The sequence below is a fragment of the Lissotriton vulgaris genome, chromosome 2_1 (assembly GCF_964263255.1).
Source record: "Lissotriton vulgaris chromosome 2_1, aLisVul1.2, whole genome shotgun sequence".
In the NCBI taxonomy this organism is placed as follows: domain Eukaryota; kingdom Metazoa; phylum Chordata; class Amphibia; order Caudata; family Salamandridae; genus Lissotriton; species Lissotriton vulgaris.
The window spans coordinates 1,428,958,379-1,428,983,035 of record NC_141687.1 but is presented as its reverse complement, the minus strand read 5'-3'; the positions used below and the strand labels follow the sequence as shown (position 1 = coordinate 1,428,983,035).

Below are 24,657 nucleotides of genomic sequence, written 5' to 3'. Positions count from 1 at the left end.
GCACACACTCATTCTTGCACATGAGCGGTTCACACCCGCCCACACTACCCACATGCCACCACCTAGCATGCTTGCTATCATTTAGCCTGAAAACCCAATGGCATGTCCCCCAGGGCCATCATTCTTGCAGACCGCGAAAACGCTACCAATGGTCAGCCCCCGCGGTTCCCATATAATGCGGGCACTGACGTGAGCACGCTCTCTTTTGCCTGCCTCGGCTGCGGTGACAGACAGACTGTCGAAAACACCCCAGACTCAGTGAAACCGCAGCCTTTCAAGACACATAATACCAGAAGAGGGCAACCCAATATTCCCCTGGAACTGGGTATAATCAATAACATAAGCAGGAAGGTTCCTGAAGGAATTATTTCACATTATTTGGCAACTTATGTGAATGTCATAAAAATGAACATCATTCAATAAACAATCGGAGATTGTACTTATATGATCATTGAATTTATATAATGACGTAAGATATATATACAAATATATCCTATTCAATCAGCATAGGTAAATATCCATATGACAATTCATGAATGGCAACTCAAATCAAAAACTGCTACTTAAATTCTTCATATGAGCAGTGATAATAGACACTTTTGCACAGTATATGGACAATATATACAATTTATGCCATATATACATTAATGACCAACTATATACGTTTATACAATACATAGTCAGATGGTGTTAGCAAAACAGTGTCAATTCGTCGACGCTTCGGTCTCAACCTTCATAACTAAACGAGACCATCCTCAGGACCAATGTTGCACCATGAATAAGTGAAACGTCACAATGATTCTGTCCTCCTGAATCTTTGTACTTAGGGAAGACGGGTCCACACTCTTAATCGTGAATTTCGCATGAGCCCAAAGCAGGTGCCGGCTGTCTTTCTCGCTTGGGCCCTGAAGCTGAGGTCCTGGTCAAGCCAAAAAGCCTAAGTTCTTGATTTCTTGTTTTGGTGTGGGGGGGGGGGTGCCCATGCTGGGTGGCCAGGCAAGGGTTTTGGGGAGTTTGTTAGGGTCGCCTAGGAGCATAATCTCCGATTTCTCACTGTTAAGTTTGAGTCTAGAGTTGTCCATCCATTTGGAAATATTGTGCAAGCAGGCGACTAGATTCTCCATGGATTGATCGGACTGGTTAATGGAGACGACAAGTTGGGTGTCGTCGGCGTACATGACCACCTTTATGCCGAATGGTGAGGCAATATCGTCTAAGGGGGCCATGTAAACGTTAAAAAGAGTGGGGCTCAGGGAAGATCCCTGGGGAACCCCACAGTTCAGGGGGAGAGCTTTGGATTGACCGTAGCAGTCGGCCACTTGGAAGGTCCTTTGTTCCAAGAATGATTTTAACCAGGCCAGGGCAGTCCCAGTGATGCCAGTTTTTTGGAGGCGGTGGAGGAGGATGGTGTGGTTCACCGTGTCGAAGGCGGCACTCAGGTCCAGGAGGATCACTGCCATTGATCCCCCTGCGTCCAAGATGGGCCTTGTCTCCTCTGTTACGCCCAGGAGGGCGGTGTCAGTCCCCTGTCCTGGTCTGAACCCTGTCTGGGAGTGGCGAAGGAGGTTGTTGGTTTCTTAAAATAATGAGAGCTGTTCGTTTACGATTTTTTCTGCCACTTTGCTGATGCCTGGGAGAAGGGAGATGGGTCTGAAATTTATGGGGTCCAAGGGGTCTAGGTGGGGTTTCTTGATGAGTGCCCGTACTGTCGCACTTTTCCAGTTGACGGGGACTATCCCGCAGGAGAGGTAGGCGTTTATCAGCCTGGTGAGAAGTGGGGATATTGTGGGGGCTACTAGTTTCAGTTTACTGATGGGAGCTGGGTCATCCGGGGATCCACTCTTCACATGGTTGAGAGTGGCCACCAACCTCTCGATGGAGATGGGGAGGAAGGCGTTCAGGACGGGGGCATCTTGGTCGATGGGCCCAGGTGGGGGGTCGGTTGGGGGGTTGGGCTCGGGGAAGGTCTTTAGGATCTTGAGAATTTTGGATGAAAAGAACTCAGTGAGTTGGGTACATCTGGCGCCGGTGGGATCATCAGCAGCCTTTTACTATGCGGTAGGTCTCTTTAGAGGAGTTGGAGGCAGCTAGGATTTTCCCTTCGTAATAAGTAGCTTGCGTAACTTTATTGAGGGTTTTGTATTGCTTCATTGCCGATTTATAGGTTTCTTTGCTGATTGAGGTCCAATCTTTCCTCCAGAGACGTTCGAGTCTATTACATTTTTTCCGTAGTTCACGCAGTTCCGGAGTAAACCAGGGTGACTTGAAAGATCCCCTCTTACTGGGGAGGTGTTCGACGGGGAGGACCGCGTTGAGGGATGATTCTATCCAAGCTCGGATTTGGGTGTCTGCTAGTGAGGGTCTGGGTTCAGGGTGGGGGTGGAGGCTATCAGCTGGCTGGTCCAAGCATCCTTGTCTAGTTTGTGCCACGGGTGAGAGGGTGCTTGGGGTGGAAGGCTGTGAGTGATTTCGGTGGAGATTGGAAGTTTGACGAGGATAAGGAGGGTCTGTCCAGGGGATGGGTAGGGGTGGAGATGTGGTGAGTTACGGGATGTTGGAAAAGATAGGGTCCAAGAGATGGCCCTTGTTATGGGTGGGCTGAGAATTTGCCAGGGAGAGGCTGAGTGCTGCTAGGTCTTCTTTGAGGTCTCCAGCTATTTTGTTCCCTGGGTCATCAAAGTGAATATTGAGGTCTCCTAGCACTGTAAAGTTGGAAAATAAACAGGATAGGGAGGTGGTAGTCTCCACCAGGGAGTTAGGAAACTGTCCAAGTAGGCCCGGGGGTCGGTATATTAGAAGACCCAACAGAGTTTTCTCCGGGGAGAGATGAAGGGAGAAATGAGTGTTTTCGCAGTCAAGGATTGGGCTGTCCTTGAGTTGGCAGGAGAGGTGAGCTTTGGTAATAATTGCTATGCCGCCTCCTGACCCTTGAGGTCTATCTAGGTGTTTAATTGTGAAGCCCGGGGGTAGGGCTTGGACTAATGTCTGGGTCGGATGATGAGTTGATCCATGTTTCCGTGAGGAACAGCACTTCTATATCGTTATTCAGGATTAGGAGGTTTATCTCTGTGCTATGTTTGGGGAGGGATCTGCAGTTGAGCAGAGCCATTTTAATTGTCCTGACTTTGGGGGTTGAGGGGGTGGGTGAGTCGGTATGGGCAGTGGTTGCATTTGTTTTAATGTTCATCGAGAGAGATTGAATGGAGACGGGGGTCGTGGGCACGCATAGTGAGTTTCCTAAGAGTGCCTGAGGAGTAGCTGATGGAAGACGAGGTGATAGGAGCAGGGGGAAAGGGCCCTGGGCCCGTCCTGGCGCGGACGGGCGCAGACGGGCCTAACTTTGGCACGCCTTCGGCGCGCTGGCGGCGCCCGCAGCGCGCGTCCGCTGCATGTCCGGCCAAGGCACATCCTTTTGGGGGGAGAGGGGGGGTGTGGCCTCAGGGCGGTGGGCGTGGCCTCACTTCCCTCGCTGATGGCGGCAATTGTTGACTGACCCGCGGCAGCGTTAAGATCGGCTGCGCGGTGTGAGCGAGCGACTCTAAGGAGGGGGGAGTGCTCGGGGAGATGTGCAACAAAGGTAAAAACAGCGATTTTGTAAATGTAAGTGCTTTTTAAAAAATGGCGATTCTTCCTCCCCGGCTTCCGCCTCAGGAGGTGTCTGTTTCAAGCTAATGCGGGCTAGGGACTTGGCGCGTCTTATATAGTGGCAAGGGGGGGGCGTGGCCTCAGGGCGGTGGGAGTGGCCTCACTTCCCTCGCTGATGGCGGCAATAGTTGAGTGACCCGCGGCAGCGTTAAGATCGGCTGCGCGGTGTGAGCGAGCGACTCTAAGGAGGGGGGAGTGCTCGGGGAGATGTGCAACAAAGGTAAAAACAGCGATTTTGTAAATTTAAGTGCTTTTTAAAAAATGGCGATCCTTTCTCCCGGCTTCCGCCTCAGGAGGTGTCTGTTTCAAGCTAATGCGGTCTAGGGGTGTTGCGCATCTTATATAGTGGCAAGGGGGGACGTGGCCTCAGGGCGGTGGGCGTGGCCTCACTTCCCTCGCTGATGGCGGCAATTCTTGACTGACCCGCGGCAGCGTTAAGATCGGCTGCGCGGTGTGAGCGAGCGACTCTAAGGAGGGGGGAGTGCTCGGGGAGATGTGCAACAAAGGTAAAAATAGCGATTTTGTAAATTTAAGTGCTTTTTAAAAAATGGCGATCCTTCCTTCCGGCTTCCGCCTCAGGAGGTGTCTGTTTCAAGCTAATGCGGGCTAGGGGCATAGCGCGTCTTATATAGTGGCAAGGGGGGGGGAGTTGCCTCAGGGCGGTGGGCGTGGCCTCACTTCCCTCGCTGATGGCGGCAATTGTTGACTGACCCGCGGCAGCGTTAAGATCGGCTGCGCGGTGTGAGCGAGTGACTCTAAGGAGGGGGGAGTACTCGGGGAGATGTGCAACAAAGGTAAAAACAGCGATTTTGTAAATTTAAGTGCTTTTTAAAAAATGGCGATCCTTCCTCCCGGCTTCCGCCTCAGGAGGTGTCTGTTTCAAGCTAATGCGGGCTAGGGGCGTAGCGCGTCTTATATAGTGGCAAGGGGGGGCGTGGCCTCAGAGCGGTGGGCGTGGTCTCACTTCCCTCGCTGATGGCGGCAATTGTTGACTGACCCGCGGCAGCGTTAAGATCGGCTGCGCTGTGTGAGCGAGCGACTCTAAGGAGGGGGGAGTGCTCCGGGAGATGTGCAACAAAAGTAAAACAGCGATTTTGTAAATTTAAGTGCTTTTTAAAAAATGGCGATCCTTCCTCCCGGCTTCCGCCTCAGGAGGTGTCTGTTTCAAGCTAATGCGGGCTAGGGGCGTAGCGCGTCTTATATAGTGGCAAGGGGGTGTGTGGCCTCAGGGCGGTGGGCGTAGTCTCACTTCCCTCGCTGATGGCAGCAATTGTTGACTGACCCGCGGCAGCGTTAAGATTGGCTGCGCGGTTTGAGCGAGTGACTCTTAGGAGGAGGGAGTGCTCGGGGAGATTTGCAACAAAGGTAAAAACAGCGATTTTGTAAATTTAAGTGCTTTTTAAAAAATGGCGATCCTTCCTCCCGGCTTCCGCCTCAGGAGGTGTCTGTTTCAAGCAATAGACTTTTAAGTACAGTAGCTACTGTTGTTGTAATGCGGAACACAATTTCAGACACAATGCAACATTGAGCTCAATGTGAATTTCTAGTTAAATGCAATTAGTTACTTTTTGGATTACTTTTCTAACCACAGGACTGGATCCTAGATTCAGTCCTGGGACATCTTCTGTAAACAGTTGAGTAGAAACGTTTTGGTTACAATAGTGATTTTTAAGGAATATTGTTGTATTTTAAAAGTTAACACTTAGAAACTTTTTCACATAGAATCACCGATGTTATCCTATGGGAGGAAATTCACTTATTAGGTAAGTAGTGTTAACGTTACTTTTTCTTACTCAGTGTTGGATCCTGGATCCAGCACGGGTGCATGCCCTGTAAACAGTCGAAAGAATGCTTTTAAGTCATACATGCAATTTTTAAGGAATATTTTTAGTTCGTGAAAATAGACATTTAAGAAACTTTTCTGGTGAAAACCACACAATGGATTCCTATGGAAGGAAATACAAGTTACTGGTAAGTACGGTTAGAATTACTTTTCAGGATCAGTACTGGGCTCAAAGAAGCAGCACTAATGTCACTCCTGATAACAGGTGAGTAAATCGGAATTCGTAGTTCTGCTGATTTTATAGGAATATTTGTACATTTCAAAAATCGACACTTAGAAACTTTTCTGGTGAAAACCACACAATGGATTCTTATCAAAGGAAATACAAGTTACTGGTAAGTAAGCTTAGAATTACTTTTCAGCGTCAGTGCTGGGCTCAAAGATGCAGCACTGACGTCTCTAATGATAACAGGTGAGTAAATCAGAATTCGTAGTTCGGCTGATTTTAAAGGAATATTTGTACGTTTCAAAAATCTACACTTAGAAACTTTTCTGGTGAAAACCACACAATGGATTCCTATGGAAGGAAATACAAGTTACAGGTAAGTACGCTTAGAATTACTTTTCAGGGTCAGTGCTGGGTTAAAAGATGCAGCACTGGGTACTCTCCTGATAACAGGGGAGTAAATCGGAATTCGTAGTTCAGCTGATTTTAGAGGAATATTTGTACGTTTCAAAAATCGACACAAAGTTTCTGCTGAAAACCACACAATGGATTCCTATGGAAGGAAATAAAAGTTACAGGTAAGTACGCTTAGAATTACTTTTCAAGGTCAGTGCTGGGTTAAAAGTTGCAGCACTGGGTTCTCTCCTGATATCAGGTGAGTAAATCGGAATTCGTAGTTCGGCTAATTTTAAAGGAATATTTGTACGTTTCAAAAATCGACACAAAGTTTTCTGCTGAAAACCACACAATGGATTCCTATGGAAGGAAATACAAGTTACAGGTAAGTATGCTTAGAATTACTTTTCAGGGTCAGTGCTGGGTTAAAAGATGCAGCACTGGGTTCTCTCCTGATAACAGGTGAGTAAATTGGAATTCGTAGTTCGGCTGATTTTAGAGGAATATTTGTACGTTTCAAAAATCAACACTTTGAAACTTTTCTGCTGAAAACCACACAATGGATTCCTTTGGAAGGAAATACAAGTTACTGGTAGGAACGCTTAGAATTACTTTTCAGGGTCAGTGCTGGGCTAAAAGATGGCGCACTGGGTTCTCTCCTGATAACAGGTGAGTAAATCGGAATTCGTAGTTCGGCTAATTTTAGAGGAATATTTGTACAATGGTGAAGGAAGGGGGCGGGGCCTGAGGTGACATGTGTGCAAACATGCCCAGTGGCGTGTTTTAAGTTGGGGAATTCATTCCTCTTCAATCCTGTGGTCCCCTGGGGGCCAACTAGCCCACCAGGTACTTTCAGTATGTGCCAGGGAGCTGCGTTGCAGAGAAGTATTCAGAGGCCACGCCCCTTTTTACAAGACTCTGCAACACAGCTCTGTGGCACTTACTGGAGGTACCTGGTGAGCTAGTTGGCCCCTAGGGGACCTCTGGATTGAAGAGGAATTAATTCCCCAACTTAAAACGTGCCACAGGGCGTGTTTGCACACATATCACCTTAGGCCCCATCCCCTAACTTCACCACTGTGCAAACGCGCCGATTGGCGTTTTTTAAGTTGGGGGATTAAGTCCCCTTGAATCTTGAGGTCCCCTGGCGGCCAGCTAGCCCACCAGGTACCTCCAGTATGCGCCAGGGAGCTGCGTTGCAGAGAGGTGTTCAGAGGCCATGCCCCTTTTTACAACACTCTGCAATGCAGCTCAGTGGCGCTTAGTGAAGGTATGTGGTGGGCTAGTTGGCCCCCAGGTGACCTCTGGTTTGAAGAAGAATTAATTCCCCAACTTAAAACACGCCAAAGGGCGTGTTTGCACACATATCACCTTAGGCCCCGCCCCTACCTTCACCACTGTGCAAACGCGCCCCATGGCGCGTTTTAAGTTGGGGGATTAAGCCCCCTTGAATCCTGAGGTTCCCTCGTGGCCAACTAGCCTAATGGGTACCTTCAGTAAGCGACACAGAGCTGCATTGCAGAGAGGTGTAAAAAGGCGCGTGGCCTCAGAACACCTCTCTGCAAGGCAGCCCCCTGGCTCATACTGGAGGTTCCTGGTGGGCTAGTTGGCCCCCAGGGACCCCAGGTATTCAAGGGGAATTCGTTCCCCCTCTGCAAACGTGCCAGGGGGTGCGTTTGCAGAGTGGTACAAGGAGGGGGCCTGGCCTCCGGACCGATTGGGGATTTTTTTTTCATTTTATAATTTATTGGCCCTAGGGACCCCATCCCCCAGAGCCAGCCCCCAATTTTTAATTAAAAAAAAAATCGGGAAGGGGGCCACGTGGCCCCCCTCCTGGGGCCATAATTTGCCCCAGGGACCCCATCCCCTGGGGCATGGCCATTTTTTTAAATTGACAGGGTGGGAGCTGCAAGGCTCCTGCCCTGTCATTGCAAACTACAGTGTCCCAGGGTTGGGCACCCCGGGACACTGCAGGAGCCGGCCCTGGGGGGCGGCGGTCCCCAGGGCCTTCTTGGGCTCCAGGAGGGGTCCACGCAGCCCCCCTCCCACACTTTGAAGAAGCCACGGGGGTGGCGGTCATCGGGGATAGGGGGGCTTTAGAGCCCCCTCACTTAATGTTTTTGAAGCCCTGGGGGTGGCGGTCCCCAGGGCTGGGGGGGCCAGAGAGCCCCCCCACCCATTTTAAACAAACCCGGGGGTGGCGGTCCCCGGGGCTGCGTGGGGCCCTGTGAGCCCTCCGCATATATTAAGTCAGAGCCCCGGGCGTGGCGGTCCCCGGGGCAGTGTGGGTGGGATTGGGACCGCCCACACTATTTTTTGAAAATGCCCCCGGGATTTTTCAGCAGCGGGATGCGCGGATCCTACGCGCATCCCGTGATTTAAAAAAAATATTATTTTTTTTGGCCTTGGGGGTCCTTGTGGGACCCCCTGAGCAGGCCTAGGGGGTCAGGGTGGGTCTACCCTGCCCCCTTGTCGCGTTTAGCAGCGTTTCTTGGGGGGTTTATTATGCCTCGGTTCTACAGAGGCACAAGATGGCTGCTAACACTTCCCGATTTGGAGTGTTGACAGCCAATTAAAATACAGCTCGTGCACAGCAGGGTGTGCTTAGGCTGCGCTTAGGGTGCACGGATAAGTACGCGGATCCACCGCGCTCATAGATATATAAATGCTTTTAACTGTCATTTTCTCAGGAACTACTGAACAGATTTACACCAAATAAGCAAAAGAAACGAGTCTGAACCAAGGGCTACCTCTTTGCCAAATTTGGTGTAATTCCATTCAGCAGTTCGGGCTGTAGCTGCAGCTAAAGGTCCTATGGGAAATTGCATGAGGAAAACATGTTTTGGGACCTCCTTTTTTCTCGGCCCCCGCTTGATGAATCATCGTGAAACTTTCAGGATGGGAGTGGACCGGAGGTGGCCAAAAGTTTTGAAAATTTCGAGAAGATTCGTCAATCGGCACTAAAGTTATTGGGGATAGAATGTTGCAGATTTCCTATGGATAACAGGTCCTAACTATAACTACCTACTGGCGACCGCCAGTAGGTGATATATATATATATATATATATATATATCATTCACAAAAACACCAAAGGGTTCACTATAACTGGTGAATTTCAGGGGTTTTGTGCGTTGTTTGTGTTTTAACTGACATTTACACCTAATTATAACGTCCCTTTAACTTTTGTTTTTTTCAGTGAAAATATATATATTACCACATCTTGTATTGCATTTCATTGCCTGCATAGATATAAAAGGAAGGTTGAATTTATATTTCTCTGATGCCAAATACAGCGATACAAGGGTGTACTTATTAATATTGTAACATCATTTTTAGGTCGAGCCTAGCGCAGCCCGCATGCTCTGCTCTAGGAAATCGGCCTCTTATAATCACTCTGGACTTTTCACAAGCTTGTGCTTGTTGCTTTTTTTCCATCATTTTTTCTATTGGTCTTTGCGTGCGTCTTTCTTAAAAGACAGCACATAATTGGGCAAAGGCGGATGCATGTCCCACCTTTCCTAGTTAATATATTCGCCCACGGCCTACAGCTTGCTGGAGTGAGCAGTGGCACCATCTGTTCAGGATCATGCTTCTATTTAGTGCGGTCGCCACGCGCCCGCGCTTGTTTGTTTTTCCTTACGTCACCCAAATAGTTTATTTTGAATAAACAGTCATCCAAACCACTATCACATGATCATCACCGCTTGAAGAAATTTTGAGTTTCTGCATTTGTAAAGTATAAAATAAATACTTGACTACTGTAAAATGTTAAAACAGCGCTACAAAGACACCACTGTAATCTTTACATAAGCCCCCGGAATTCATCTGAAGCCCTCCTGCCTTTGCAAAACGTTTCTAAAACTACGGAATTCATCTGAAGCCCTCCTGCCTTTTCAAAACGTTTTTAAAACTAGCGCCTAGGAGGCTATTAGTGGCCTAACGGCTAGAGCAGTCGATTGGAGAACCGAGTTTGAGTCTCGGCAGAGAAGCTCATCATCCAGTGATTCTATGCAAATCAATTGATCTCCCTGTGCCTCCGGCCGCGCTTGTTTATTCTTTTGTACGTCACCAAAATAGTTTATTTCGAGTAAACAGTCATCCAAACGGCGGTTTCAACACTAGCACATGATCATCACCTCTTAAAGAAATTTTGAGTGGCTGCATTTGTAAAGTATAAAATAAATACTTGACTACCGTAAAACCTTAAAACAGTGCTACAAAGACACCACCATAATCTTTACATAAGCCCCCGGAATTCATCTGAAGCCCTCCTGACATTAGAATGTAATTTTTGGTTTAAAAACTGCACTGCAGGGTGCATGCAAACTTCTACTAGTTGAATTTGCTACCCTATTAATAGTATTGTTTATAGGTATCCTGCAGTTTATTTGTACAAAATAACACTGTAAATAAGTACTTCTCAATGCAGGTCTACAATATGCCAAATAAATGTGTTAAAGCTTCCACACACAATAATGTAAAGCATAACTAAAAACGTATAAGATCCCAAAGGCGAGACCTATTGGCTATGCCAATGCTAGTCAAATTTGGTGATGGTGAGGCTAGCCTTTAAGTTTCAGAATATGCTTACAACTAGCCTCAGACATGCTGTGGCCAATTCTCAAAAGCATTTAGGAATATGGAAAGAGGTACTACAGGAGTACTCTTTTCTGTATTATATGTCTTTCTGAATTGCCCCAACCCATCCAGCACTATGGGCCATATGTATCAAAGGGTTTTACCCATTCTGTGTCTATGTGAAAATGTGTTCATACATATGGCCCTATATAATTAAAAGTGTAAAGAGGCACAGTCATTTCCATTTTTATTAATGGTGTAACAATGTGACTTGAATTGTATTCCCATATTAGATGTTTCAGGGCAAAGTCAGAAAGGCAGGTAAGAGTAAATTAAAGACATCTATACAAGTACGCCTTTACATACTCTTACGTGTCTTTCTGAATAGTCCTCTGCATGTTTCGTTATAGTCTGCTTTTTCGGCAGCTTTATAATTATTGTGATTTTTAAAAGAAATGTTTTATAGAAAAATGTCTATTTCCATAACCATTGCAAACAGTACAACCAGTCTCTCTATCTGTACATGAACATTCTCAACCCACCCCCACATTAATTATTGTGAATTGTAACACATGATTTTCTATTTTTTAACCTCCCTTCATCACATTTATTTCTTAAAGCCACTCCGTTTCCAAACAGTTTTAAGTGTTTCACCTGTGAAAACGTGGCGGACAATTATAACTGCAACCGATGGGCCGAAGACAAGTGGTGTCCTCAACGTAAGTGTTTGTTATTGGGGATTTTTTTTTAAAAAAAAGATGTCATCCATATGCCAGAATGTGCGCTATAAAAAAGAAATAATAAAATTAAATAGGACATGCCGTTTTCACCGATTATCAGGCGCTTTATATTTCATAACTACAATATCAATCTAATGATGTATTGGGGTTGCAAGGATATATTTTTATTTTTATTCTTTAAAAATACGTTTTTTTTAAATAACTGTTTGTAGGAAATTAATTAAACACTTCTGCATCAACTGAGGGTTTATGATCTGATTTAGAACGAAAGTAAGACTAAGAATCAAGTATAATACATGTCCGAATCTCACTTTTAAAATAGCATTTAACCTGTCTAAGTTCTTGATGCCTGCAGCCTCCCTAAGCTGGTCCTAAACTGGTGTCTAATTTGTAACAAATAAATAAATAAGTGCAAGGGTCTATTTTTGTTCTTTTTAGTACCATGATGCAGGGGGGGACAACGCCAGGGTAAACGAATACCAAGGTTTCCCTGTTTTGAGTCGACCTACTGCCGCTTTCTCCCACCACCCTACAATGGCTGTCTCTTGATCTCACGCCGCATCTGACCCGTGTGTGACGTGAAGCAAAAGTATTGCATGAGCCTTCTCTTTTCACCACTTTAAATTTCCATTTTAGGCTTTTCTTAATACACATACCTAGGAATTGCAGTTTGGGTCATTAGTGTGGAGGCGGCACACCAGCGACACTTTCGGCTCCCATAATTAGCAAGTGACAGTAGTCATTTGCAGGGAAAGTTGAACATAGTTTCTCAGTCCCACCCTGGTCCAATCCATGCCAGTTTGTGTGAAAGAGCACCCAGTTGATGGGAAGCCTGGGTGGTGTTTTGAAGTGTGTCTCAAACCCCCCTTTTTGTGTTTTCATGAGGTGTCTTTTATTTTTTTCTCCATTAGGAATGTTTGTAACTGATTATATTTACCTATGTAGGTCTGATTGAATACACAGAAAGAGAGAGCTTAACTCAACCTTATGTTTTTTCTCTGTGTGTTTTTGTTGGTTTTCCCCATTAATTCTGGGGAAAATATTATGTAACAACAGCAGCACATCAGTTTCTACAGGGGTACCTTTGTTTGATAGGCATTATACATAGGAACAGAGTAAAGACTATAACCCCGTAGTTTATGGAGTGGAGAGTGCTTATCCACCAACCCTTCCTGTTGGTGTGGGCATTTGTTTCGCAACAGGTTAAACGTCTATAAGGTGGTTGAAATTGTATATTTTATTCCAAACTCCTCAGTTGCACGGGTAAAAATAATATCCTAGAAATCTTGTGCTATACAGCTCCATAGTGTAATGTTTCCACCCATTATCACGCTTTACTGTAGGCCAATGACATTATTTAGGTGTGTCCTATTCAGGAGATGTCTGTTGTGCCATGGAAATAAAAGATAAAAAGTACAGCTGTAATTCCTAGTAAATGAACTGGTAATTTGCCCAATTGTGGCTTGTAGTTAAGCCTCCTACTGTAGCCAATATTAATGCTAAAAAGAACCTGACAAACATTCTAAATTGCATTCTCAAGAGGGAAATATGTTTACAATACAATTGCATAAAATGAAAGAATAAATCAAAAAATACATTCATTTCGGCGGTCAGCATTTCTAGAGGCTGAAATTGCATCTCAGCTATGGCAAGCATACATGTTTGGCGCTTCAAACCCACTTGCATGAAACCCAAAATATTATTCCTAAACTGCAAAAACACTGATGTGCTCAGAGCGCAGAAGGAAGTGTAGGAAGCTTTTCAGCTGCCAAAGAGGAAGAACCACCCTAGCCCTGAAGGCTTTATTGCCATTCTTCCTTTTCCTTCTTGTACCAATCTTTCATGCCACACAAACCAATGATAGACTCCAACCTACCCTAATTCCAATCACCGATGTGATCAGTGTAACCACCAATTAGTAAAAAAACATGAAGGGTCAAGATTGCCTGCATCACACAAGTGTCACTAAAAACATCTTCCAGTGACGCAGCCCCCCAACAGTCAGTCCACTACAAGAGTGCCTCCTCCCATGTATTTTGGGGTATGGGTTCGCCTTTGCTTTATATCTCATGTGTGAGGGGGAGTCTTATACCATTGCTGACCATGTTGTTTCCTCTCTACGTATGTGAGAGAAGCTTGCCTTTCTGCTGTGCATTGGGTACCTGTTTTGCGTGTGAACAGGTACAGCACTGTTGTCTGTACTGTGGCATCTGTGTGGGGCATAAAGCAGATTCTATTTACTGCATCCCTATCTGTCACTGTTTTGTAAGAGAGAGAGAGAATTAGGGTGGGTGGAACTCGTGGAGTTTAACTCCTCAGAATTGCACGTAGTAACATTAAAACTCTGTGAGATTCCATGGAGTTCCGCGAATGGGCAGAAATCAGTACTTCGAGCTGCTTGCACTGATTTGTAGCACTGGGAGCTTGTTACGTACTGCAAAATCAGTGTGAACGGCACCGTGCGGTATGCTAGAGGGTTCTCCGTCTTTGCTGCCAATCAAGTAGATTTTGTACTCGATCGTCAGCTTTCTCATCACGAACGGTGTTAAGATAATCTCACTGGGTGATGTTGTAGCACCTGAAAATCATGCTAGAGGATGCCAATTTGTGTGTGTGTTTCTGAAGCTTGCAGTGCTGCTGCTCATGCTATACAGAGTGTGCGGAAATCTATTATTCCTGATTCTGGTGGCTGTGTAGGACCTGTCTTGAATGTGAATGAGAACTTTATATAATGAAGTATATTTCCTAGGAGGTGCTGTTCTCTACTTTACCCTTACGTGGTAGCCAGGCCACCCTGTAAAAGGCATGGTCTACTTAAACATGTATTGGTGATGCTGTGCTATGCATCATAAAAGTGTGTTCTGTAGCTGTGCCTGTTTTAAGCAAGTAGGGGAAGCTTGCACTGCTGCTGCTTGAGCTGTTTTCTTGTGAGGGAAGCTTGGACTGCGGATTCCTATGCTGTACCTGTTTTGTGTGTTAGTGAACATTAAGAAGACATTTTCAATATACTCATTCCAAAGCTAGTGGGGCTGTCAAGCAGTACAGCAACATTTGACATGTAACATTGAACGCTCCTCGTGAGCCAATTTGTGTTTTCCTCAGATAGCGCGAAAGAGTTTCTAGAAATGTTTGGTGTGCGCTCACAGATGTTATCACTTCTGTGCTATTAGCATTTGAAAACATTGCTTTATATTTGTCTAAGCACGCTTTTGCGTGAGAAGACCTACACTGCGCACAAAACATGAATGTTTTTGTGATTTACTGCACAGATACTCACTATTGTTTGACGGTACATCGCTTTGCAAGTCATGGCCGGAGCAGATCTGTCACCAAAAAATGTGCCACGAAAGAGGAATGTCGCAGCGTGGGATGTCACCACCACAGGGAATATGGCCACACGGTAAGCATTGTTGTAAATGTTAAAATCATGTGGTTACGTGGTTTGAACGGTAGATCTATGGCCTAGATGTTAGGCATTGTGAGCAGCTGCTCCACCCTGGTCATGAAAATAAACATATTGCATGAAATAAGGTTAAAACTTTTCCCAGTGCATTCCCACCTGAAGGTAGTAGGGTCCACAACTGCAATTGTTAGTGTCTTTAGGCCACATCACATCAAGTGAACAATGGGAGCTCACATTTTTGACAGAGTTTCTGGTACATTTTTGGGCTAACTGGTGTCTGAAGTCGAAGAGCTGCAACCAATGGCGTAGCAAAGGAGGATTGGGGCGGTCCGCCCAGGCGGCACAAATTTTGGGGGTGTTGACCTCCCCCCCTGCTCTCGCCTGTGCCTGTCGCGGAGCAGCAAACACAGGGACTGCCAGCACCCTCCCCCCACCCCCACTCTTACATGAGGCTGCTGCGGGGGGCAAACACAGGAACCGCCACGGGCGGCCTAAAGTGTAGCTACGCCACTGGCTACATCAATGTTATTTCACCATCTTAGTGGTAAATGGTTGCCTATCACGGGAATTGTAAAAGCATTTGATGCTTTTGGCAGGAAATAAAGCAGCATTTGTTGACATATCTAAAGAACACAACAGCACCTTACACAATAAGTTGCACAAAGCAACATAACACAAATAAAACATAACAGGGCTCATCACAACAAGACAATCGAAAAAGAATGCAACACCACAACCACAGTACAACACCACATAATGACATTCAATCAATCAATCAATCAGAATACTTGTAAAGCGTGTTACTTACCCGTGAGGGTCTCAAGGCACTGATGGGGGGATGGTGGGGGGGGGGGGGGGCGCTACTGCTCGAAGTGCCAGGTCTTGAGGATTCTTCTGAAGGCAAGTAGGTACTGGGTCTGCCGTAGGTGGGTAGGGAGGGTGTTCCAGGTCTTTGCGGTGAGGTAAGAGAAATATCTGCCACCGGAGGTAGTACGTTGGATGCGGGGGACAGCTGCGAGGGCGAGACTGGCGGAGCGGAGCTGGCAGGTCGGGGTGTAGAAGCTGAGCCTGCTGTTCAGGTAGGCTGGTTCGGCGTTGTGGAGTGCCTTGTGTGCGTGGGTGAGGAGTTTGAAGGTGATCCTCTTGTCGACGGGGAGCCAGTGTAGGTCTCTCAGGTGGGAGGTGATATGGCTGCGGCGAAGGACGTTGACGATCAGTCGGGCGGAGGCATTTTGGATACGTTGTAGTCGTCGTAGGTGTTTGGCTGGAATTCCTGCGTAGAGTGCGTTGCCGTAGTCCAGTCTGCTGCTGACGAGGGCCTGTGTCACTGCTCTTCTTGTGTCAGTCGGGTTCCACTTGTAGATCCTGCGAAGCATGCAGAGGGTGTTGTAGCAGGAGGAGGAGGCGAGGTGTTGACCTGTTTAGACAAGGAGAGGGAGGAGTCGAGGATGAATCCTAGGTTGCGTGCATGGTCGGTGGGTGTCGGTGCTGTCCCCAGTGTGGTCGGCCACCAGGAGTCGGCCCAGGCTTAGGGGGTTGGTCCGAGGATGAGTACCCCCGTCTTGTCCAAGTTCAGCTTCAGACAGTTGTTCTTCATTCAGTCGGCGACGGCCTTCATTCCCTCGTGGAGGTTGGTTTTGGTGGTGTGTGGGTCCTTGGTGAGGGAGAGGATGAGCTGGGTGTCATCGGCGTAGGAGATGATGTTGAGGTTGTGTTGATGGGCCACTTGTGCGAGGGGGGCCATGTAGACGTTGAACAGGGTCGGGCTGAGGGATGAGCCCTGGGGAACGCCGCATATGATGTCGGTGGCCTCGGATCGGAAGGGCGGGAGGCGGACGCTCTGGGTTCTGCCGGAGAGGAAGGACGTGGTCCAGTCGAGGGCCTTCTCTTGGATTCCGGCCTCTAGGAGGCGTGTCTTTAGAGTGCGATGGCAGACCATGTCGAAGGCGGCTGACAGGTCCAGGAGGATGAGGGCTGATGTTTCGCCGTTGTCTAGTTGGCGCCTTATGTCGTCTGTGGCGGCGATGAGGGCGGTCTCAGCGCTGTGGTTACGTCTGAACCCGGACTGGGACAGGTCCAGGATGTTGTTGTCTTCCAGGTGGCGGGCCAGTTGTATGTTGACGATTTTCTCGATGACCTTCGCCGGGAACTGGAGCAGGGAGATGGGCGGGAAGTTCTTGAGGTCCTTGGGGTCCGCCTTGGGCTTCTTGAGGAGGGTGTTGATTTCGGCGTCTTTCCAGCTTTCTGGGAATGTTGCTGTTTCGAAGGAGATGTTGATGACCTTTCGTATTTGGGGTGCGATGGCAGCATCTGCTTTGTTGAATATGTGGTGTGGGCACGGGTCTGCCGGGGATCCCGAGTGGATGGAGTTCATGATCTTGCGTGTCTCGTCGTTGTTGACGTTGGACCAGGAGGACAGGCATTTGGTGCTGGTGGTGTTCACAGAGGAGGTGGGGTCAGGCGTAGTCGGGACGGTCGTGGTGTTGAAGCTTATATATATATATATATATATATATATATACATTGCAATAATGCAGCACAAAACACAACAGCACAATAAACAGAAACCTATCACCACAGCAACAAAATGTAACACAACAAATATGCACAGTGTTTATACCACTTATTACCACCTAGAAAATCGTCTTTTTTTAATACGGTAATTTAAGGTTCTTGCACGGAGCACTGACTTAACTTACCAACATCATCATGAAATAACGCCAACGCCAAAATAATGCTTTGTTATCTGTTCGTGGGGGGCTGATATAAATAAGGCCCTTTTCAGATATTTTGCGTCACTAGGGGCCAGATGTAGGTAAATGAGATTTACCGATTTTTAATTACCGAATTTTACCGATTCGGTAATTAAAAATCGGTAAATCTGAGGGGTGGATATGTAGGAACATCCAGATGTTCCTTTTACCGAATCGGTAAAAATCGGTATTTACCGATTCGGTAAATACCGACCGGTAATGCCCCATTCATTCCTATGGGCTTTGAAGCCCATAGGAATGAATGGGGCATTACCGGTCGGTATTTACCGAATCGGTAAATACCGATTCTGACAAGGGTGCAGGGGGTGTCACTTTGACACCCTCTAGCACCCCCAAAAAAGGTTCGGGGGCCATGTGGCAGGCATACCTGCCCTAAGGGCAGGTCTGCCTGTCATATGGCACAGGTGTGCATGCACACATGTGCATGCACACCAGAATCGTTATTTTACCATCAAATAGTATTTGATGGTAAAATACCGATTCTTTAATGCTTGTGGGACTCAGAAGAGTCCCACCTACATATCAATTTTACCGAATCGGAAAAAATACCGATTCGGTATTTTACAGAATCGGTAATTTTACCGATCGGTAGATTTACCGATTCTGTAAAATACAGGGCCCTACATCTCAAATTGCATTTACCGGTCGGTAACGGCCGAATTCGGCCGTTACCGACCGGTAAATGCCTACCTACATCTGGCCCCAAGTGTCTCGGAATGGAAAAGCAGTTCATTTTGTATTCATTTACATCACACTACCAGCTTACATTTGCTGTCTGCGGGAACATGTTGATTTTTTTTTTACATGTATAAAGAATTCAAACCCTGAGTCTTCTTGGAGCGAGCCACGTGCAACTAAGTAGTACTGAACAATGTTTTAAATCTTTGAATCCATGCAAACTGGTATCACTTTGAGGCCCAGTTCAGGGAACGAGAGCGGACTGAACCAAATTATCACGTAGAGGGTGCGATATTACCAATAAACAAATATATGCCCTTGGTGCAAGGTAACCATGTATCAGGTCGATGGTAAAATGATAAAGTTCCACAGTATGTGGTTTGTTCCAGTGCAAACATTTATACTCTGGTTGCTGGGACAGGCGGCCTGTTTACTTCTTTCTTCCGAGTGGGTGGCACCGAGGGGAAGCGGGACAACGGCTTCTGCTGGGTGAGGTGACCTGAGCTGTGGTATTCCCCAGCGCTCCCGTGATTACGATCTCTCTCTCTGCTCGAGAGGAGAGGCCTGCGGGCGGGACACGAGCGGCATTCGCGAGGAGATGAGATTGTTTGGGCTCCGTGTGTGATCTGGGAAGAGGGGAACAGGATGCTTCTGGGTTAAAAAATTGCAGTTTATCTGTGGTATTTTTTCTGTCCAAAGATACATCTATGATAGCCACGTTCCAACGTATTGTACACATCTGTCAGGTAAGTTTCTGCGGGTGGCAACTAAACAAAATAAAATAAATTCCTTCTCAGTACTTTATCGGTATTTATGGTTAGTATGAGGTAGTAATAAGTATTTTAGCGTTTTACAAACAAACGCTGTGCTATACAAGCATTTCACAAAACCATAACGCCAAAGAACTTGTTTTTTTAAAAGGGCAATGCTTTCCCATAGACCATAAGCTTATTTACGGCATCGTCCGAATGACTGACTAGAATTAAGTGAGAGACACCTACTGAATGTTTTTGCCACACAGAATGTTTTTCTTGAGCAGCCCAAAAAATAGCCTTTCTTTCTGTAGCAGAGGAAAATTGGTTTTGTTTTTCATATCTAGGCTTGAAGTGTACTATCTTACTTTCTTACTTACTATGTTCTTTCTTATTGGAGGGAGTATATATGAGAGAAAATACCCACTGACGTACGTAGGAAGAGTGTATCAAGACTGACAAGTTCCACGACTACGTAGAAGAAATACACATTTCTTTATAAAGTCACACAACCCATATATAACTTGTAAATTCCATTTAAGTGCTGCCGGCTGCTCTTTTCCTTCCGATACAGAAACTGATTGAATAATACTCCTTTGCCTCACTAAATGTACGGGGCTCCACTTGCATGCATCTGACCTCTTTAGTAACCTCCCATCTGTTATGAGGTAAGACTTTTATGGCATCAGCAAAAATGACTGCATATCCTACTATGTGCAATACCTTCAGCTGTATCTATTGTTGGGATGAAAAAGTCCCCTGCATGGTGATGGAAGTTCATCCCTGACCTGAGGGCCCTAGCTGCATCGATATCTGGATCCTTGCTACCGATTTTTCATCATGGCCGAACACGGGTCTTGAGTGTGCGCCAGGACATAGGCTTGTCTCATAGATTGAAGTCTTGCTTGACGAGGAGGGGCGCACAAAGCGTTACCCTGGTAGTGGTAAAGGGCTACTGCCCTTACCAGGAGTTACCCTGGTATTAGCACTGTGGTGGCAGCATACCGTTTTGTACTAGTGATCAGTGGAGTGAAGAGGCATTTTTACCTGTACCACTAGAGTGAGCCCTACCGTCTCACTCAAGTAAAATTCCGATGCTGTATATCTGCCGCTCTCTTGGCCTACATTATGTTAATATGTAGCACTGTGGAGCGTATGTGTGACTGTGTGTGCCTGCTTTAATATTATGTGTGTGCTGGTGTGTGGAGCACCACAAGTATGCCTTTGGGTTCCATTTTGGAAGGCCAGGGTCTTGGAAGGGCATGCAGTGGAGACATCCTAGAGCTGGGTGGGACACATACACTGGGGAAGGGAGAGCAAGCTCTCTTGTGCACTTCCAAAGTGTTCTATGATTCTGAAAAGTTCACCAGTCAGTGGGCCTGGGCATATCTCAGGTCTTTGTAACCTTTTGATAGACATATATCAGTAAGACTAACATTACATGTGTGATCCTCTTGTCCCTCCCATGACCAGCTGGGAGCTACTTAGTTTGGAGTTGCTCCTGCTGTGACAGACTCCTTTCCCGGACAAAGGACAGGACAGAGGAGTGGGCATGTCCAAGTGGGAAACCCCACAACATTAACTTTCAAAGGCTAAGACACTAAACCATTTCTGTGTCTGGGAACTGGTTATAACAAGCATTTGCAATGCAATAGTTCTTGCATTTGTTAACCTCTTCACTGCGGGGCCGATTCCCCCGCTGTGCTGGCGGGGAGGGGGGGTGCGCACAGCACCCCCATGCTCATGACGAGCTCAGCTCATCATCAGCCACGGTTCTCGTGTGCTCATGACGAGCTGAGCTCGTCATGACCAGGCCCGTTCCTTAGAACGCCCAGCAGGGGAATTAGCCCCGCGTGTGAGCGTTCTAACGGTCACGACAAGCTCAGCTCGTCATGAGCACACGAGAACCGTGGCTCATGACGAGCTGAACTCGTCATGAGCGTGGGAGGGGTTAAAGTTAGAGCTGTTGGCGTTGAAAATAACACTGTTTTTTACTTCTGTTTTTTTATTTGCAGTGGTGTTAATATATTTGAGGCACAGGGTCAGACTGATTTGCATATAGCCATGTCGGAACTGGGGTGGCAGAGTGGGCTAAAGAACGGTGATGGATTAAACCCAGATCTGTTGACTGGGTGTTTGATTGGTTCAGATGCTCCGTTCATCACCACCCCCTTTTGTACCAATATATTTGACTAGCACAATTGCCAATGGTATCAAAAACCAAAATAAAAAAATATTGTTATTTTCAATGCCAATAGCTCTAAATTTAACAAATGCAAGACCTATTGCATTGGAAATGCAACCAGTCTTGCATTTGCTGGAGTTGGAGTGTTTGGCATTATAAATGCCAATGTTTGTACCTAGCCATGTTGCAGGATGCAATACTATATGTGGCTAAAAGAGGTCCCATGGGACCTCTTTTGGCCACATATAGTACTGCACCCTACAAAGCTGGAGTTATTGGCATTATAAATGCCAATGTTTTTTACCTAGCCGTGTTGCAGGGTGATGGTACTGCACTCCGCAAAAGATATGTTAAATCCACCCTACCCATAATGCGTTGCAGGCAAGTCGGTACCAAGAGTACTTTTATACAGCTACGCCCATTTATACAATTAGTACCTTTAAAATGTGACAAAAGAATGATTATATTAATTTCAGATTAGGTTGTCCTCTGTGTGGAGCTGATGAATGTAAATTTATAGAAGGTCTCATATAAATGTGAGATGTGCTAGTGAGTAAAGTAACCACTGCCAGCCTTGCTTAGGACCAAGTTTGTGTCCTACCTGAAGCCTTTTAAGAAAATAATTCTCAGAGGCTGTAATTAAAACGCAGCGAGTAACAATTCATGTAACAGGGGGTGTCCTCATGGGAGGTTTCAAGTAGAGACAAGGCTATTCTAAGGAGGGACTACTAAGCCTATTGACAAATGGAAAACCACAATTTACAAAGGACAGGGGCAGGAGCCAATTAAAAAGATGGGTGCACAGTGGGAGGAGCTTTATGCTCATATCCTTAATTGCAGCATGTCTCTAAGAGACAGCACAAGCGTTGCCTAGGCGAGACCTACAAAGGGAAGATTGTGACTCCCAAAATTGTTGAATTGCTGCTGTATATCAGCATGGAAAAGCTCAGCACAACTTCTGCCTGCTGTGACCACGACTGGGGATCCAGGTCTGCTACTCTCCCTGCTGGGTGTGGGGACATCGCACAGAAGAATCAAGACCACATGTTTGTTTGTTTGTTTGTTTTATTGTTTTATAGAGGGCGAACTTGACCCTATGATATCAGAGCGCTTTACAAGGGAAACATAGCAGTGTACAATAGGAAGGAATCACAATAGTTAAGCGGACATGTATGAAAACAGTTTACATATAATTAACTCCAGATAAGGCCCCCGATTTCTTGAAGAGGTAGGATGGTAATCCGAAGGGAGGCGCTAGTCTGTATTAGGTCAAGGTCTGTGTATTGGTCAAGGACTGAGAATTGGCAGGAGGCAGCATTTAGGAGATGAATTTACCCATAAGGAAAGTTTTAGCCTCCTTTTTGAAGCGTGCCAGAGAAGGAATTCTTCTGATGGCGGTTGGGAGAGAGTTCCATATTCTTGGAGCGGATCCAGAGAAAGCCCGGTTATACGTTTTTTTTTTCTTGAACCGTGCCATTTGCCCTGAATTGTGGTGCACTTGCAGCTACCTATCTGTGAAGACCAAAAGACCATGTGAGGAGGATGAGGGTGCCTGGATGGAGTGTCGTCTGGTGTGGAACCTGTTGTATTGATCACTGAAGAGGAGTGTGAAATTCCGGTCTGTGTCAGGATCACTGTACCGATCAGGCCATTTGCCTGTGTGCCATTATTCTCAACCCCATATGCCAGGAAGGGGTTGCAGTGAAGAAAAATGTGTGTTGCTCTAGGGCAGCTTTGTGACTGAAGAGGGCCATTGCCCTGTGCAGTTTTGTGACCAGAAGGGTTTGTTGCCCTGTGTGCTATCTTTACAACTCTTGTGAGGAAAGCCCTTTATTATATGGTGCGGTTTTGCAACCCCACTGTGTAATAAAGTCCATATCATGTCCAGTCCGGTTCACTTGTAAAACCTTACCTCAGTCCTGGGTAGCTGTGGCTCATAGCAGTCAGGCTTTTCCTCAGGAACAAGTGTAAAGCATTTAGAAGTACCAAAACAGTTGAATAAGTAGAAAAAAGAACACAAAACAATCTGACTCCAATTTATAAAATTAGGATGTATTTTTATCTTTATATAGACACCTCAATGACAAAAATCCACTGGAGGGTTCTGGAGACAAGAACTTTTAAAGAAACAATAAATCACAGTTTTTCACTTAGCACAATAAATCATTGTAGTCTACTGCAACTCGCGGTTTAGGGTTAGCCACAACATGTAACTCAAAAACAGTTAAAAGGGTACTGTTGTGGTGACCAACTCCAGCAAGGAGCCAATCACAGGAACTAATAAGGTCCAACAGAACAGTTACCTTGCAGGAAAAGCAACAATGCTGAGGATGCTGAGCCTAGGTTTATGGTATTCTTGTGGCCACCCATCAGTTCATGAACATGATAGGGCAAGTTTGGCCTCAGAGGTCAATGTCCCACAAAGTCCAACAAAGATCTACTGATTTTCGGTTACATCAAAACTAGCGGTTTCCTTTAACTTGAAGTAACTTCCATGATGGTCAACCAAACTGCACTCCAATGACTCTCCCTGGCCCAGCAGACTTGGGTGCAACCTATGAGGTTTGGCACTCAGTCTCCTCGCTGCCCTTAAGCTGTCAGCGACAGTCAGGAATTCTTGTCTACTAACTCACCAAGGCAGGTTTCTTCAGCTTTTATGGTCCCGTGGCTGAAATAGAGAGTCAGCGAGTTAACTCATTGATTCACCATCTCTGGTTGGGCTCTCTTTGCTGCATCAGATGCAGCAGATGCAGTCCAGTCGTTGGTGAAGCCTCTCTTTCCTGGGTCCAGGGAACATAAGGGCAGTCCTTCTCTGGTCCTCTCTCCACTATAGATCTGATCTGAGGTTTGAGTATCAGAGTTGTCACTTTTATGCCCACCTCTTGCCTTTGGAGGATGCAGCAAAAACTGGCCAATAGGCTGTTAGGTCAACTCCTGGCTAGTGATGCCTCCCTTTAAAGCATTACACAAACAAATGATGGACGGAATGCTGAACGAATCAAAACATTCATCCCCAGTCAAGAGATCCGGGTTAAATCCATTCATCCTGTTGCTCACCATGGATGGCACCCCAGTTTAGACCTGGCCATATGCAAATCAGTCTTGACCCTGTGCCTCATGGGAACAGTACAGCCCGAACTACAAAGCAATGGTACTCGGAAACAAGCAACCCATGTACCGGTTTCAGGGTTTCACTCCTAATCATCCAGGATAGCTTGAATCCAGTGGCACAGTGAGCCCGGGACACTCATCTGGGCATACCCGACACACTTAGGGCGAGTTCTAAACTGGGGTGGCATGGTGAGCAAAAGAATTATAGATTTAACCCAGATCTCTTGACTGGTGGTGAATGGTTTGATTTGTTCTGCATTCCATCCATCAACTGTGTGTCTTTTGCTCCCTTTAAATCATGGCATCAAACTAACCCAGTATGCACCATTCTACCTACTCTCAACATGGCAGATCACTTCTTTTGGTTTGTGGAACTCCCTAGAC

General features: G+C 46.3%; 1 protein-coding gene across 1 annotated transcript in view; it reads left to right on the top strand.

Moving 5' to 3' along the window:
• Nucleotides 1-24,657, top strand: part of LYPD6B (LY6/PLAUR domain containing 6B) — a 286,780-nt gene that overhangs the window by 249,191 nt on the left and 12,932 nt on the right. The window contains exons 5-6 of the mRNA XM_086958855.1: nucleotides 11,251-11,349; nucleotides 14,640-14,770. Of these exons, the coding sequence (XP_086814981.1) occupies nucleotides 11,251-11,349; nucleotides 14,640-14,770 (230 nt within the window). The remainder of the gene's footprint in view (nucleotides 1-11,250; nucleotides 11,350-14,639; nucleotides 14,771-24,657) is intronic.